The sequence below is a fragment of the Protopterus annectens genome, chromosome 1.part1 (assembly GCF_019279795.1).
Source record: "Protopterus annectens isolate FY-2018-M chromosome 1.part1, PAN1.0, whole genome shotgun sequence".
Classification (NCBI taxonomy): Eukaryota; Metazoa; Chordata; order Ceratodontiformes; family Protopteridae; genus Protopterus; species Protopterus annectens.
In genome coordinates this window covers 371,720,313-371,736,179 of record NC_056726.1, presented here as the reverse complement: position 1 = coordinate 371,736,179, position 15,867 = coordinate 371,720,313, and the positions used below count along the sequence as shown (strand labels likewise).

The window sequence follows — 15,867 nt, the reverse complement described above, 5'->3', positions numbered from 1 at the left end:
AGTTTTCCTGTTGGCAATTACTTCAGCAAGAAGAGTCTCGGAGATGCAGGCCCTCATGGCAGTACCTCCATTTCTCATTTTTCATCAGGACAGAGTCTCTTTAAGAACCAATCCTTCATTCATGCCAAAAGTGATATCCAGGGTTTCTCTGAACCAAGCAATTCACCTGCCTACTTTCTTTCCCAATCCTCAAAATAAAGGAGAAAAACTTCTGCGCACTTTGGACATACACAGACAATTGCGCTATTACTTGGATAGAACAAAGGCCAACAAAGTCTGACCAACTATTTGTAGCTTACGCTCCTGGAGTACAAGGGAAGGCAATTTCCAAACAATTTCAAAATGGATTGGAAACTGCATCAGATTCTGCTACTCTTTCCATGGAAAAGGTGTGCCAGCCAATATCAGGCCACACTCACCAGAGCAACAGCCACCTCCACAGCCATTTTAAGAGTGGCTACAAAGGACATTCTAGAAGCTGCTACATGGAGCTCCATGCATACATTTTCCAAGCATTACAACCTGCCTTTATATTCCAGATCCCGAGCAGGCTTTGCTTCTGCAGTCCTGCAGGGCATTTTAGCTACACCATCATTATCTTAGATCGCACCACCCCCAGCTTGGCTATGGTATTCAACCCATATGTCAGGACTGCAGTTGCATTCTTGAAGGACATAGTACAGTTTTGTACCTACCATAAATGTAGATGTCCGATAGATATGCAACTGCAGTCAGGTTTTCCCTCCCTCCTACCCCTCTGTAATTATCTTTTTGGGACCACTCCCCCTTTTTCATATTAGCTGGGGATAGTATTTATGGTGTATCTGTTTATTACTATTGTGCATGTCTGGAATTTTATCCATTCTCTAAATTTAGCCTTCCTTGGAGGGCACCTGGCATCTGGGGCAAGAAACACTGAAGAAGATGGCGTCTACTGATGCTTCTATACCCCAGCCACTCTGACGTCGGGGAAGAGGCGACATCAGCCGACGCCGGACCCAGACTTGGAATCCGGCCGACCGAAGGGCTGCCTGAGGCAGGACAACCCATATGTCAGGACTGCAGTTGCATATCTATCGGACATCTACATTTATGGTAGGTACAAAACTGTACGTACTTTGTGTTTCACTGTTGCAGTCATCACACTTGGGTTATCCCTTGGCCGGCCTGAGTACCAGAAACGTAGTATTTCTGTCTCTGTTGCTGTCGCTTGAAGATTGACGTCAGGTCGTCAGTGGTATAAAGGAAGGCAGCCGACACCATTGTATCAGTCATTCTTGCCGTGGAGCCCTGAAGCAGAAGCAGTTTGCATGAGTGCCGGTCGGCCGCTGCCAGAGTTCAGTTTCCAAACTGAAGTGTTTGAAAGCCAAGTACCCCATTGGGGCTCCTTTTTTCTTGCACTAACCGATGTCAAAGTTACACCATCATTATCTTAGATCGCACCACCCCCAGCTTGGCTATGGTATTCAACCCATATGTCAGGGCTGCAGTTGCATTCTTGCCAGTGGAAAGCAGATACCACACTGGGACTTCCACTTCTACTGCGTCACTTCGCTAGGCCCATACCACATACCACAGTGTCCCTCTTCTGTTCTGTGCCAACACCAGAACTATTCGCCGGGCCCTTATCGTAACTAGATATTTTAGTTTACAGTCCTCTTAATTCCGATACGGCTTCCGTAAGCCATCAGACAACACATCTTCCAAAAAAAGTAAAGACAGACTGCACAGGACCAAACCTTTCGACATTTCCACTAAGTTGGTAGTCGGTCCTCCGGATTTCAGTCTGCTGCTTTGGCAACCCCTGATGCCTGCTTCAGTTAGCAGGCCTGCACCAAGACCCTTTCGGAGTACGGTATGCCACAGAACTCTTAGTCTAAGGATCCTGCTGTTGTCTCTACCTTCGATGGGTCCGGAGCTGCTGTGCAGACACCGGCTTCCGAGGGAAGTCTTGCAACACTGAATCCAGACATAAACCGAGGCCTTCTTTCAAGACTACCGTTCTGAGTTCCTTGGGCCCAAGGGTAGAACCAGCCCCAAGAAACAGACTTCCAGCCATTTTTTGGCACCTACTCCCTTGCCTCGGTCACAAATGCTTAGAATGGTGGAGGACTTCATGCCAGTTAGGGGAAGCTAAGCCACTCCCTCAAAAAGAAAGATCTGTTTCCAGAAGTTTTGTCTGAACAAGTCAGACTAATCTGATGTATCTGACTATGAAGACATGCAGCCCCTCTCTACATATGAGGATTCTGATGCAGAGGAATCTATTCTTTCAGCTACTCCCCCAGAGGATTTTTCCTTTGGGGAAACCCTGCGTACTTTAAGGGAGTATTTCAAATGGGAGAGTAAAGACTACCCATAGTCTAAAAAGAGACTCCGTTCCTGGATCTTCCACAGCACAGGCCCTTAGCCATCCCCTCAGTCCTAAATGTCCTTGAATCCAGCTCGACTCCAGAAGCCCTACCTCCTGCTCACAGAAAGTCAGACAGGTACTACAAAGTCCCTGACTCTCTCCAATATCTTTTTAAAAACCCAACAGCAGACCCAGAGGTCATTACTCATGGCCCAAAAGGGATTAAAGCTACTTCAGCTAAGAATCCCACCCCCCTCAGACAGGGATCCCAGAGCACTGGGCAGATGGGGTAAAAAAAAAAATATATATACACCTCAGCTACTTTTGCTTTCAGGGCACTAAATTGTCAGTTCAATATGCTTAAATATCAGCAAAATACCTTGGAACACCTTAATTCCTCCTTTCTTGCATGGGCAGAATCTATAAGATTTACAGGAGTTAATGCACTCTGCTGGTCAAATAACTAAATACACTTTGCACTGTGGTTTTGACGCCCTAGAAGCTTCTTGCAGGGCAGCAGTTCACTAGACATGCTTGGCTTAAGGAACAACCCCCTGCCAGACCATGTCAAATCTGAGTTGCTGGATGCACCCTTGCATAAAGATAACTTATTTGATACTAAAGCAGAAGAGGTGTTGAAGATTGAAGAAAAAGCAGAATCTATGCAGACTGTTAAAGATTTCTTACAGGTACAACAAGCATTTTCCATCCAAGCACTGGTCCTTTCCTGCACCTAGTAAACGGGGCCAGCCTAGGTCCCATGGAAACAGACCTCGAAAACAGCAGTCCCATGGGTTGCAGCGATCTAAGCAGTAGACCTGCCTCTACTTCAAAACCAGGGAGTTCTAAGCCACCCCCTTATGGTAAAAACTCACAATGACTCTCCCCTTTTCCTTGCCTCTGCCCACCATCACATACCCCTAGGAGGAAAACTCTCCTTTCACTCGAGCACCTGGGCCACCATTAGCAAGGACCAGTGGGTTCTGAACATTGTGTCTCAGGGGTATAAATTCTCCTTCCACACACTTCCAACCTAAAAAGGGTTCCCAGATCTACCACCGAATCAGTGGGCAGAGGTTCAAAAGCAAATCATACACTCCTCTCATTGGGAGCAGTAGAACACAGTCCTGCAGAGCAGATAGACTAAGGCTTCTACTCCAGAAGAGGCCACCTGGTGTCCCATCCTCTAGCTATCCATTTTAAACACCTTCCTGGTGATCCCAAAATTCAAATTGCTAACCCTCCAGCAGCTGCTACCCATGCTGTCCAAGGACACTTGGCTAGTCACCCTGGACCTAAGAGGCCTACTTCCACATTCCCATCAGGGAGTCCTGCAGGAAATATCTTCACTTCAAGGCAGGATTTCAACACTTTCAGTTCTCTGCACTTCCCTTTGGCTTGTCTACTGCTCCAAGTTTTCACAAAATGCCTGGCTCCAGCCCTTGCTTTTTGCAGAGAAATAAATATTCAAATTTACCCCTACTTAGACTATTGCCTTATTCAGGCAGTCGGGAAAAGCTGCTCAAAGACCTGGCCTTTGTAAAGGACCTGCTAAACTTCCTTGGGGTACGCAGTCAACTAAAAGCCATCCAAATGGGTACCCACCAAAAGGATAATTTTACTGGGACCAAGTCTGGACACAGCATCCCAGATGGCATGATAACACCAGAGAAACAGTTTTTCCTATCAGCTTACTTCTCTCAACTGGCCACCAGGCCCCAGCTTTCTGCAAGGGAAATCCTGCAAGCCCTGGGGTTCATGGCATCTTGCATACTCCTTATTCCATATGCCAGACTGCATATGAGGAATAAAGAGCCTTTGGTGTCAACACACTCAAGATCTGGAAACTTTTTTTACCTATCCTTCCTTGCCTGAGGAAGATATTTCTTTGGTGGGCAACAGCCTGCTCCTACGACAGGGCATTGCCCTTCTCCCCACACCCTGCAGTCTAGACTGTCGCCATAGACTACGCTTGGGGTGCACACCTGTATGGCAGGTGCATACAGGGCCAATGGAACCCCCAGCAACTTCCCCTGCACATCAAGCTAAGCGATGATGGCTGTGCAGCAGGCCTTGATGGCTTTCAAACCCTTCTCTTTCCAGGGGTTCTCCTGATCAAAACTGACAACACCACATTGATGTTACATCAGCAAGCAGGGAGGGACTCGTTCCTACCCAATGTGCGGGCTGGCCATGTCCCTTTGGTTCACAGCTTCTTCCATGCATCTACACCTGTTGGCACAGTACCAGTCAGGCGCTCTCAACTCCCTGGTAGACCAATTAAGCAGAAAACTGTTGCTGCCCCATGAGTGGCAGCTCAACAAACACTTTCTTACTAATAACTCAGAAATGGGGAACCCTGGAGGTAGACTTCTTTGCCTCCCACACCAGCCATCAGCTCAGCAAATTCTGCACCAGGGAGCATCACTGCATGGCATGGAAAGTAGATACCCTGTTCCTCCCCTGGGTAAACCTCTCTATCTATGCCCTTCCTCCCCTACCTCTCATTCCCAAGGTACCGATCAAAATAAGGGTGGAAAAACCAAGGACCATTCTCATAGCTCCAGACTGACCCTGACAGCACTGGTACCCCTTGCTGTGCAGCCTGTCCCCATTGCCCTGATGGAATCTTCCTCAGATTCCCAACCTCCTAACCCAGAGGGAAGGGGAATTCATGTTCCCCCAGTTCCAGACTCAGTTTGGCAGCTTGGCTTATAACCTGACCCATGACCAATCTGCCCTCAGTAAGCAGGTGCTGGATGTTATCAGAGAGGCCGGACTCCCTAGCACCACAAAGTCTTGTGCAGATAAATGGAAAAGCTTCTGCAACTGGATCCAGGCTAAGGGGGCCAATATGGCACAGCCCTCTATCCCTCTCATCCTGGATTATTTAGCTGGCTAATTGCACAGTAGTCTTTCTCCTCTATAGAAATTCATGCCTCTGTTTCTCATTTTTCCACTGAGCAGCATTTTTTTCCCCACACCCTCTGATCAAGCAGTTCCTCAGAAGCTAACAACCTGAGGCCCTTCAGAAGAGCACCGACACCGGCTTGGACCTTAACTTTGTCTTGGAAAAGCTCACCCTACCTCCATTTGAACCAGCTTCTGCAAAGCTAAAATTTCTTTCCTGGAAGACTGCCTTCCTCCTGGCCTTCACTTCAGCCAGAAGAGTCTGAGATGCAAGCACTCATGGCTGTGGAACCCTTCATCCTCCATGCAGACAGGGTGTCCGTCAGAACTAATCCATCTTTCATGCCACAAGGTGGTATCCAGTGTGGCTCTCAACCAATCCATCCCTTTTTCCCACCTTCTTTCCTAACCCTGAAAATGGGGGAAAGGATTCTGCACACACTATGTGCACAGGCAGCTCGGATACTATCTGGACAGGACTAAGCCCTTCAGAAAATCTGATCAGCTGCTGGTTAGCTTTGCTTCAGGGTTAGAGGGCAAAGCCATCTCCAAACAATTTCCAAATGGATAGCACACAGTCCATTTCTGCTGCAAACGACATGGAAAAGCCTCCCCACAAGGGGATCGGGACTCTGCTGCAAACGACATGGAAAAGCCTCCCCACAAGGGGATCGGGACTCTGCTCCACCAGAGCAGCCTCCACCTCTGCAGCTTTCCTTTTCCTTTGTCCTGGAGGCTGCCACCTGGACTTCTGTTCACACCTTTACCAAGCATTACCCACCTACCTCTCTCCTAAATACAGGGCAGGTTTTGCATCTGTAGTCTTGCAGGGCATGCTAGCCAGCCCCTAGCTTCCTTGGCTGCCTCCACCCATTTCCTCAGCTATGGGAATCTACCCAAATGTGATTACTGCAACAGTGAAACACGAACCTAGTACAGTTATCTACACTAGCCATAAATGTAGATGTTCGTGCGTATTCACTGTTGCAGTCCTGGTTTCCCTCCCTCCATCCCCCTTTTCTCTTTCTTCCTTGTTCTTTCCTTACAAGGGACATAATTGGTATCTTTTTCCACTGGTAGGGTCCTACCGCTCGAGCCTGGCCTCCTACTTTGGGGGCTCCTGACCAGTTAGGGCAAGGAAAACCTGATGTAATGGTGTCGGCTGCCTTCCTTTATACCACGGACTACCTGATGTTGGTCTTAAAACAACGGCAACCAACACAGAAATACCAAGTCTGGTATTCAGGCCGGCTGAGGGCTGCCTTAGCAGGGATAACCCAAATGGGATGACTGCAAAAGTGAATACACTCTAACATCTACATTTATGATATGTACACAACTATACTTTTCTGGTGGCTTCATGCAGATTTTTATGGTGTTCTGCAGATCTGTTTAATGAGCAGGCAGTAAGCTAGTGGACTAGTTCTGATGAACTGCATCCTGTGGTATTTTGGTAAAATTACAATGCAATTTTCTGTCTTGCAGACTTACTCTGGCTTGTTCTGTGTGGTGGTTAATCCTTATAAAAATTTACCCATTTATTCAGAAGAAATTGTGGAAATGTACAGGGGTAAAAAGCGACACGAGATGCCACCTCATATTTACGCCATCACGGATACTGCTTATAGGAGTATGATGCAAGGTAAGCACCCTTGTTGCTAGTAGTCATTTCTTTTATCAACTTGCTTGATGAGGCCACAGTGGCCATTCTTTTAGTACTTTGACCAATTGAATTTCAATGTGCTGATGCTTACCTTTGACCAGTTGAGCTTGTTTAAGTGCTGCAGTGTTTTCTGCTTGTTAAGCTATGCTGGAAAGTGTCATTTGCTTCAGTGTTTTTTTTTTTTTTTTACCACAATTTTTTTCTCACTTGAAAGCAGGGTAGCAATCCTGTTAAGTGCGTGTACATGATGGGCAAGGCCTTTCTATGTTGTAAAGGCAAATTTGATATGTTTTTGATCTGCACTGTTTTCTGCATTGTGAACTCTTTAGCAGTTGCTGAACTATCTGACCTTTTATTGAGATCTTCAGAACTGGACAGTTTCTAGTTAAGGCGGTCTTTAAAAATCCTTTGAGTGCTTGCTGTTTCCAAGCATTGGTTTGGGGGGTGGGGGTCTTCTTGCCAGGGCAGACGCCTCTTCCCAGTATACAACACAGGAACCTGATCCTCTAGCTTTGTTGGCCTTGTGTATTCATATTTAGAGGCACTTGGTTCCTGAAACCATGGTACACAGCTTGATCCACTGCATGGTTGCCGTTTGATAGCCAACACCAGTGTCTGTTTTGCTTTTGATCTCCGTAGCACCTAGTGTATTGTTTTGCCACAGACTTGGCTTGATTTGGTAGTTACCCTGACTTTGTGTCCTGGCTTTTCCCAGAGATGGTTCTTGGATTTTATTGCAGAAAATTGCTTTATTCTGTCTTAATTTGAGCAAGTTGTTGAAAGTCTGTTTAATCTTCTGTTGATGTGCAAGATTAGAAAGCTTAGATTATTTGTGATGGTCTCATCTTAAGACTTCAGCTGTATAGACACTTTGCTCCTCTGGAGTAATTCAGAGGAAGTATTAAGGTGAACATTTTCTGTCACCTTTGGTTCTGGGGTCTGCCTTTTCACTCCAACTGCTGTTCCTTTGGGAAGGTAAAACGTTTAGAAAAATACTTTTTGTAGACACTAGATGTCCTTCAAGGATGCATCTGCAGTCTTTACAAATGGGTTGTCCTGTCGTCAGGCAGCCCTTCGGTCGGCCGGATTCCAAAGTCTGGGTCTGGCTTCGGCTGGTGTCGCACTTCACCCGACGTCATTGCGGCAGTTATTCGGGTATAAAGGCATCAGCCGATGCCATTTTCCCCAGTCTTTCTTGCCACGTGGCGCCCGAAGCAGAAGCTGTTCGCAAGTGCCGGTCGGTCAGATCCAGAGATTTCTACTACCGAATACTACTTCGAAGACTTCTATAAAGCTAAGTACCCCGTTGGGGACTCTTTCTTGCCTCAGCCGATGTCAGAGAAAGTTAATAACTGTTTATCTTGTGGGAAACAAATACCTCATAAAGATTTCCACTCCTATTGCATACATTGTTTAGGCCCAGACCACGACGTAGCAGGTTTTTGTAGACACTAGTTTTAACAGTTTAAGGTTTTATATTTCATGGAGCATGCAACTTTATAATTTGGTGTTTGAGATCATTGTAGTACCAGTTTGTATGTGCAGGAAATGCACTGTAGGTATAGTCTTCATCTGAACAAATTAGAGCACTTGCCCCCTCCTACTCTGCGCATGTTAGGATATAAAAAGGGAGATGTGCGTGCATTTTTTTTTTCAGGCCACAGCAACCACACACACACACACACACACACACACACACACACACACCATCATGAGTGATTTGTATGGCTGATAACCAACTGACAGAATTATCTTCAGAGCGATGTTAAAAAATCCAAAATGGATATCCTTGTGTAGAGTTTATTGAATTGATTGTATGGTACATTTTAGATTTAGTCTGTGAGCTCTTTGCCAGAGATGTAAGTGGTCCCAGTGTAATCCAATTTTTATGGGAAATGCATACCTGCTATAGGGCTTTGTGTAGTTCCTATTCTGGCTTGAGCCTTAAGTGTTGAGTGTAAACTTTGCTTTGTTTTTAAGGACTAAATCCTTGTCATGAAGGTGTAAGCTTAGAATACTTTGTGCAACTTGAAAAGGGCAGACTATTTAACTGGAAAGTCGTTTTCAAGAGAAGTAAGCTGAGGTTTTGAGAAAAAATGGATGAGACTAGCAGTAAGAATTTCTGCAGACAAAACTGGGAGACCTTATAATTCAGTCCAGCAAAGGTGCAGAACAATCTGCTATGGAAATGTATGCATTATACCCCAGTTCCAGTTCTTTTTGTGGTTTCACTTGTTAATTCTCTCTTGAAGGCTAACTTGGTCTGTCTGTCTGTCTCTGTCTGTCACCCCATTTTGTAGAATTTAACTGCAGAGTCACGGCTGGGTACTAGTTCCCATGAGCCTGCAGGTGGCCAGAAAACTTTGCATTTCAGAAGCCATAGTTTTTACTGTATACTCTTGACTGAGTTGTGCGTCTCCAGTGGAGAAGTAACTACTTCAACCATATAGAATTGCATTCAGTACACTTAATGCTTGGGTTATTACTTTATGCCCACGCCTACATTATATCCCTGCTTTATTTGATTAGGCAGATCTCCAAAAATTGTGATAGCATGACTGTCTCTGCTCCCCCTCCTGCATCTGGCGAACATTCTGGGATGTACACAGAGAAGATATAATTGACAGTTGGACGCGGTTGGTGTGGTGTGTGAAAGAACTACTGAAATAACCCTGTAATGTACTGAAGATGTTTATAGATGTATGTAGATAGAGGGAGGGAGAGATGCAAATACAAGAATCTGGCCAGTTTAGGACATGATCTTTCTGTACAAGGCCAGAGGATTAAACTTGGCAGTTGCTGTAATGTATCGTTGAGCAAGTCCCAGTGGATAGCATTGGCAAGAATGTTTTATACTTTGCTACTTCAGGTCTTTGTTAAAAGCTAAATCTGCTATGCTTGAGCACTAGGACTTTAAAAATAGACTTGGATATGTGCAATGTTAAATATGATGTCCTTCATGGATGCATCTGCAGTCATAACAACTGGGTTGTCCTGTCGTCAGGCAGCCCTTCAGTCGTCAGGCAGCCCTTCAGTCGGCCGAATTCCAAAGTCCGGGTCCGGCTTCGGCTGATGTCGCACTTCACCCGACGTCATCTCTGGTCTTCGGGTATAAAGGCATCAGCCGACGCCATTTTCCTCTGTCTTTCTTGCCGCGTGGCGCCCGATGCAGAAGCTGTTCGCAAGTGCCGGTCGGTCGGATCCAGAGATTACTTCTACCGAATACTACTTCGAAGACTTCTAAAGCCAAGTACCCCGTTGGGGACTCTTTCTTGCCTCAGCCGATGTCAGAAAAAGTTAATAATTGTTTAACCTGTGGGAAACAAATACCTCATAAAGATTTCCACTCTTATTGTCTGCCTTGTTTAGGCCCAGCCCACGACGTAGCAGCCTGTTCGGCCTGTGCTTCTTTCAACCGAACGCTTAGGCGTCGGTCGGAGTTTGCAGAACAGTTTTTCGGTTCTGATTTTGCATACATTATGCCGTCGGATCCTCCGACTACCCAATCTGCCAAAAAACGCAAAGATAAAGACAGACACTCGCGGTCCGCGGTTTCGGCCGAAACCATGGTTAAGCAAACCGCGAGTGTCTCGGTTTCGGCCGAAACCGAGAAAACTGATCAAAGTACAGCTGAATCTATCTCTACTACTGAGGCCCCTGCTACCACTTTTGAATCGGCTTCAGAAATTTTATCCACTACGGTGGTTGCCACTGACTTATCAGACACCATTCCCTTGGATGTCTCTACCCCAGCACGTGGTGCTGCTAGGCCTCCAGCAGCCATGTCCATTAAGGCCTTCGCCAGGGCTAAAGCAGCCAAGACTACTAAAACAGTGCCTGTTAAACCCCCTACAACCAGGCCCTCTTTTAGTTCTCAAATGCTTACTTTGGCAGAAGATTTAATTTCATTAATTAGAGGATCTCAATCTCACCCAGACAGGGCCTCTCAGCCCCCAGAGAAGAGACCTAGGGCAGAGCCCCCTGAGCCAGTGTCCTCTGATTCTGCTGATGAATCAGACATAACTGACCAGCCAGAGGCTCCTTTCTCCAATTTTGAAGATTCTGATGCTGAAGAATCCATTCCAGCTGCTTCCCCACCAGAAGAATTCTCCTTTGGGAAACCTTACATGCCATGCGAGCAGTTCCAATGGCAGCAACAGGATTTTCAGACTCCAGAAAAGACTTAGGACTTTTTTGCACCTTCCACAGCACAGGCCCTTAGCTATACCTCCTGTTCTCTCTGTGGTGGATGATGCTTTCAATGATGTCTGCTCGCTCCAGATTCTTTACCCCACCTGCCAAACCAGACAGATTTTACAGGGTGCCAGATACTCATCACCACCTTTACAAGGCCCCACTTGCAGACCCCGAAACTATATCCCAGGGTCCCAAGGCAGTAGCCGCGACCATAGCTAAAAACCCTATTCCTTCTGAAAGGGAAGCAAGGTCATTAGACAGATGGGGTAAAAAGGTCTACACTTCAGCTACTCTCTCAGCTAGAGCTTTAAACTGTCAGTTTCACATGATACAATACCAAGAGTTTATGCTTGATCAGTTAACTAAAAAGCTAACCACTGATGAATCTCTTGATAAGAAATATGTATTAGAAATGGTAAATAACATACAACAGGTTAGTAACCATTCCTTAAAATGTGGCTATGATGCACTGGAGACTTCATTTAGATCAGCCATGACGGGCACAGTGATAAGAAGGCATGCATGGCTAAAGGAGCAAGCTTTACCGGATCATGTTAAAGCTAAGTTGCTAGATGCTCCTATGGATAAGACAAGTTTGTTTGGTACACCTGCCCAGCAGGTTATGAAGAAAATGGAAGAAAAGGCAAAATCTGTTCAAACTGTTAAAGATTTCTTGCAGGTTCAACCCCCAAGGTTTAGCAGGAACTGGCCTGCCAAAAATTGGTCCTTTCCCGACTCCACAAGATCTCAAAGGGGCAGGAATAGACGTTCCAGAGGCAGAAACCAATCCAGAGGAGGTGCCTACAGAGGACGACAGTGGCAAGGCAACAACAGAGGCACAGACACAACCACTGCCACTACATCAACACAACCACAGTGACTTAACCCTAAATCCGCCTACCAGGGAACAAATAGCAGCCCCTCTAGGCGGAAAGTTAACCTTATTTTCAAAGAACTGGCACTACATAACAAAGGACAAGTGGATTTTACAAACCATAGATCAAGGTTACCGGTTCCACTTCCACACTTTACCAGTCAAAAGAGGAATGCCAAATCTACCTCCAAATCAAAAAACAGAGGCTCTACAACAGATAATGGAGTTAGCAAACATGAGAGCTGTGGAAAGAGTGCCAACAGCAGAGCAAGGAAAGGGTTCTACTCCAGACTATTCCTAGTTCCAAGAAAGGAAAAAGTTGGAGACCAATTCTCGACCTGTCCACCTTAAATACATACATCATTGTCCCAAAATTCAAAATGCTGACCCTACAGCAACTTCTTCCCATGCTGGGCAAGGAGTGTTGGCTGATAACTCTAGATCTCAAGGAGGCATACCTGCACGTCCCCATTCGACCAATCTGCAGAAGATACCTCAGATTTCTTGCAGGATCAGAGCACTATCAATTCTCAGCATTGCCCTTTGGCTTATCTACTGCGCCCAGAGTATTCACAAAATGCCTGGCATCAGTAATCGCCCATTGCAGACTACAGGGAATTCAAATTTACCCATACCTGGATGACTGCCTGCTACAAGGGGACAACAAAAGCAAGCTGACAACAGATTTACAAAGGGTCATTTACTTGCTACAAGCACTGGGATACACAGTCAATTTACAAAAGTCAAGGCTGATACCATCCCAAACAAGGACATTCTTGGGCGCTGAATTGGACACAGTAAAACAAATGGCATTCCTAACTACAGAAAAACAAAAGAACTCCCTCTTTACTTCTTGGCACTAACAAAACTGAACAAGTTAACAGCAAGAAAAGTACTGCAGGCCTTGGGCTTCATGGCATCATGCATAATCTTGGTCCCATTTGCCAGACTACATATGAGAAAACTACAGTGGTACCTAAAGAACTTATGGTCCCAACACAGACACAGCCTAGAAACAGAGATCCCACTAATTCCATGCTTAAAACAGGAGTTCCTATGGTGGGCTCAGGCATGCCAGTCAAACCCAGGCCTACCCTTTCGCAGATGTCAAGCAAGCCAGACCATCACAACAGGCGCTTCAGACCTAGGATGGGGGCCCACATGCTGGACAAATGCGTGCAAGGATTGTGGACACAGGATCAACTTCACCTGCACATCAACCTAAAAGAAATGCTGGCAGTAAAACTGGCAATCCAAAAGTTCAGACCATTTCTCAGAGGGCCAGTTGATGATAAGGACAGACAACACCACAGTCATGTGGTGCATCAACAAACAGGGAGGCACTCATTCATACCCCCTATGCAGAATGACTTTGGAGCTGTGGACCCTGGCACTCAGCTACAACATCCAGTTACAGGCAATATTTGTACCGGAAAGAAAATACTCTAGCAGACATATTAAGCAGAACCACATCGGATGCCCACGAATGGAAGCTGCACCCGGACATCTTCAAGACCATCTCAAAGAAATGGGGAATGCCTCAGATAGATCTATTCGCATCACCTCTCAATCACCAGCTCAAAAAATTCTGCACAAGGACATTCCACCCACTAGCATGGAAAGTGGATTCGCTCTCCTTCAGCTGGAAAGGCCTAACAGCATATGCATTCCCACCTCTTCCCTTGATACACAAAGTGCTACTAAAAATCAAGGAAGAACGGCCAAGGATAATCCTGATAGCTCCAAACTGGCCAAGACAACACTGGTACCCACTGCTGAGGAGCATGTCTCGGAACAATATGTGGCCAATACCCCTGATGCCTTTGATGTTAACTCAGAACAACTACAGCATCATACATCCAAACCTAAAAACGTTGCAACTGACTGCATGGAACATCACATAGCAGCAGCTAATCCAGAACTTTCCCAAAGAGTTAAAGACATTATTCTTGAAGCACGCAGACCTTCAACAAGAAGGAACTATGCTGGAAAATGGAAAAGGTTTGTCATTTGGAGTACTGAAAGAGGAAAAGATGTGTCAAACATAGATATGCCTAACATTCTGGAGTATCTGGCGAACTTCTTCATTCAGGCCTGTCCTACTCCTCCATCAAGATACATGCATCAGCTATTTCAGCAGAATACAGCTTTGATCCACCTGTTTTTCGCACCCTTTGCTCAGGCAGTTCCTCAGAGGAATCAAGAATGTAAAACCTCCAAGGAAACCACCATTACCAGCTTGGGACTTAAACTTTGTGCTAGAAAAGTTGACACTATCACCCTTTGAACCAGCAGCAACAGCAGACCTACAACACCTGTCATGGAAAACTGCTTTCCTACTGGCAATTACTTCAGCAAGGAGGGTTTCAGAACTACAGGCCTTAATGGCAGTGCAACCCTTCCTAATCTTCCACCAAGATAGAGTGTCCATGAGGACTAATCCTACATTTCTGCCTAAGGTGGTATCCAGAGTGTCTTTAAACCAGGCAATCCACCTACCTACCTTCTTTCCCAACCCACAAAACAGAGGGAAAAGAATACTGCATACCTTGGATGTACATAGACAGCTACGCTACTACTTGGACAGAACAAAAAGTAGCAGAAAGACTGACCAGCTTTTTGTAGCCTATGCAACAGGAAGGGAAGGAAAAGCTATTTCAAAACAGACAATCTCCAAATGGATAGGAAATTGCATACGATTCTGTTACTCCTTCCATGGAAAACCAATTCCACAGAACATAACACCTCATTCTACAAGGGCAACAGCCACTACCACAGCCTTCTTACGAGGAGTGGCAACCAAAGACATTATTGAGGCGGCTACTTGGACCTCCGTGCATACATTTGCCAAGCATTATAATTTGCCTCTATTCCAGATCCCGAGCAGGGTTTGCCACTGCTGTACTGCAAGGGATCCTAAACACAGCATAATCTACTTTTATCCTCCTCCCCTAGTTGGCTATGGTATTCTACCCAGTTGTTATGACTGCAGATGCATCCATGAAGGACATAGTACAGTTTTGTACCTACCATAAATGTAGATGTCCGAACTGGATAGCATCTGCAGTCAGGATTACCCTCCCTCCTTCCCCTCTGTGGTACTCCTAGGGTGTTTACCCTCCTAATAGCTAGCTGGTGGGGGGGGGAGTCTTTTATGGTGTATTTGTTTGTATATATGTACATACATGCTTATTTTTGTGTTTACCTCTTTCTTTTTGGAAACATTGGCATCTATCCAAATTTTAGCCTTCAAGAGGGCTACTGGCATCTGGGGCAAGAAACACTGAGGAAAATGGTGTCGGCTGATGCCTTTATACCCGAAGACCAACAGAGATGACGTCGGGTGAAGTGCGACATCAGCCGAAGCCGGACCCGGACTTTGGAATCCGGCCGACTGAAGGGCTGCCTGACGACAGGACAACCCAGTTGTTATGACTGCAGATGCTATCCAGTTCGGACATCTACATTTATGGTAGGTACAAAACTGTACTTTCTTCGTGTTTCTCTGTTGCAGTCATCACATTTGGGTTATCTGCCTGCAGGTAGCCCTCAGCCGGGCTGAATACCAAAGTCTTCGGATTTTTGTGTCTGATGCCGTTTCTTCCATGACGTTAGGTTGTCAGGGTTATAAAACATGCAGCCGACCCCATTACATCCGTTTTTCTTGCCATGCGGTGCCCGAAGCAGAAGCAGTTTGCAAGTGCTGGTTGGCAGATTCCTGAAATTTTCGTGTTTAAGTTTCAGACCTGAAGTCTTCAAAAAGATAAGTACCCCGTTGGGGATCCTCTTTTTCTTGCTGTAACCAATGTCAGAAAAAAATAGCAGTTGTCTTGCCTGTGGAAAGCAAATGCTTCACATTTTCATTCTTAC

The 15,867-nt window shown here is 45.8% G+C and overlaps 1 protein-coding gene across 1 annotated transcript in view; it reads left to right on the top strand.

The window, feature by feature from the left end:
* MYH9 (myosin heavy chain 9) overlaps positions 1-15,867 on the top strand; it is a 1,134,272-nt gene that overhangs the window by 136,795 nt on the left and 981,610 nt on the right. The window contains exon 3 of the mRNA XM_044075327.1: positions 6,749-6,905. Coding sequence (XP_043931262.1) covers positions 6,749-6,905 — 157 coding nt within the window. The remainder of the gene's footprint in view (positions 1-6,748; positions 6,906-15,867) is intronic.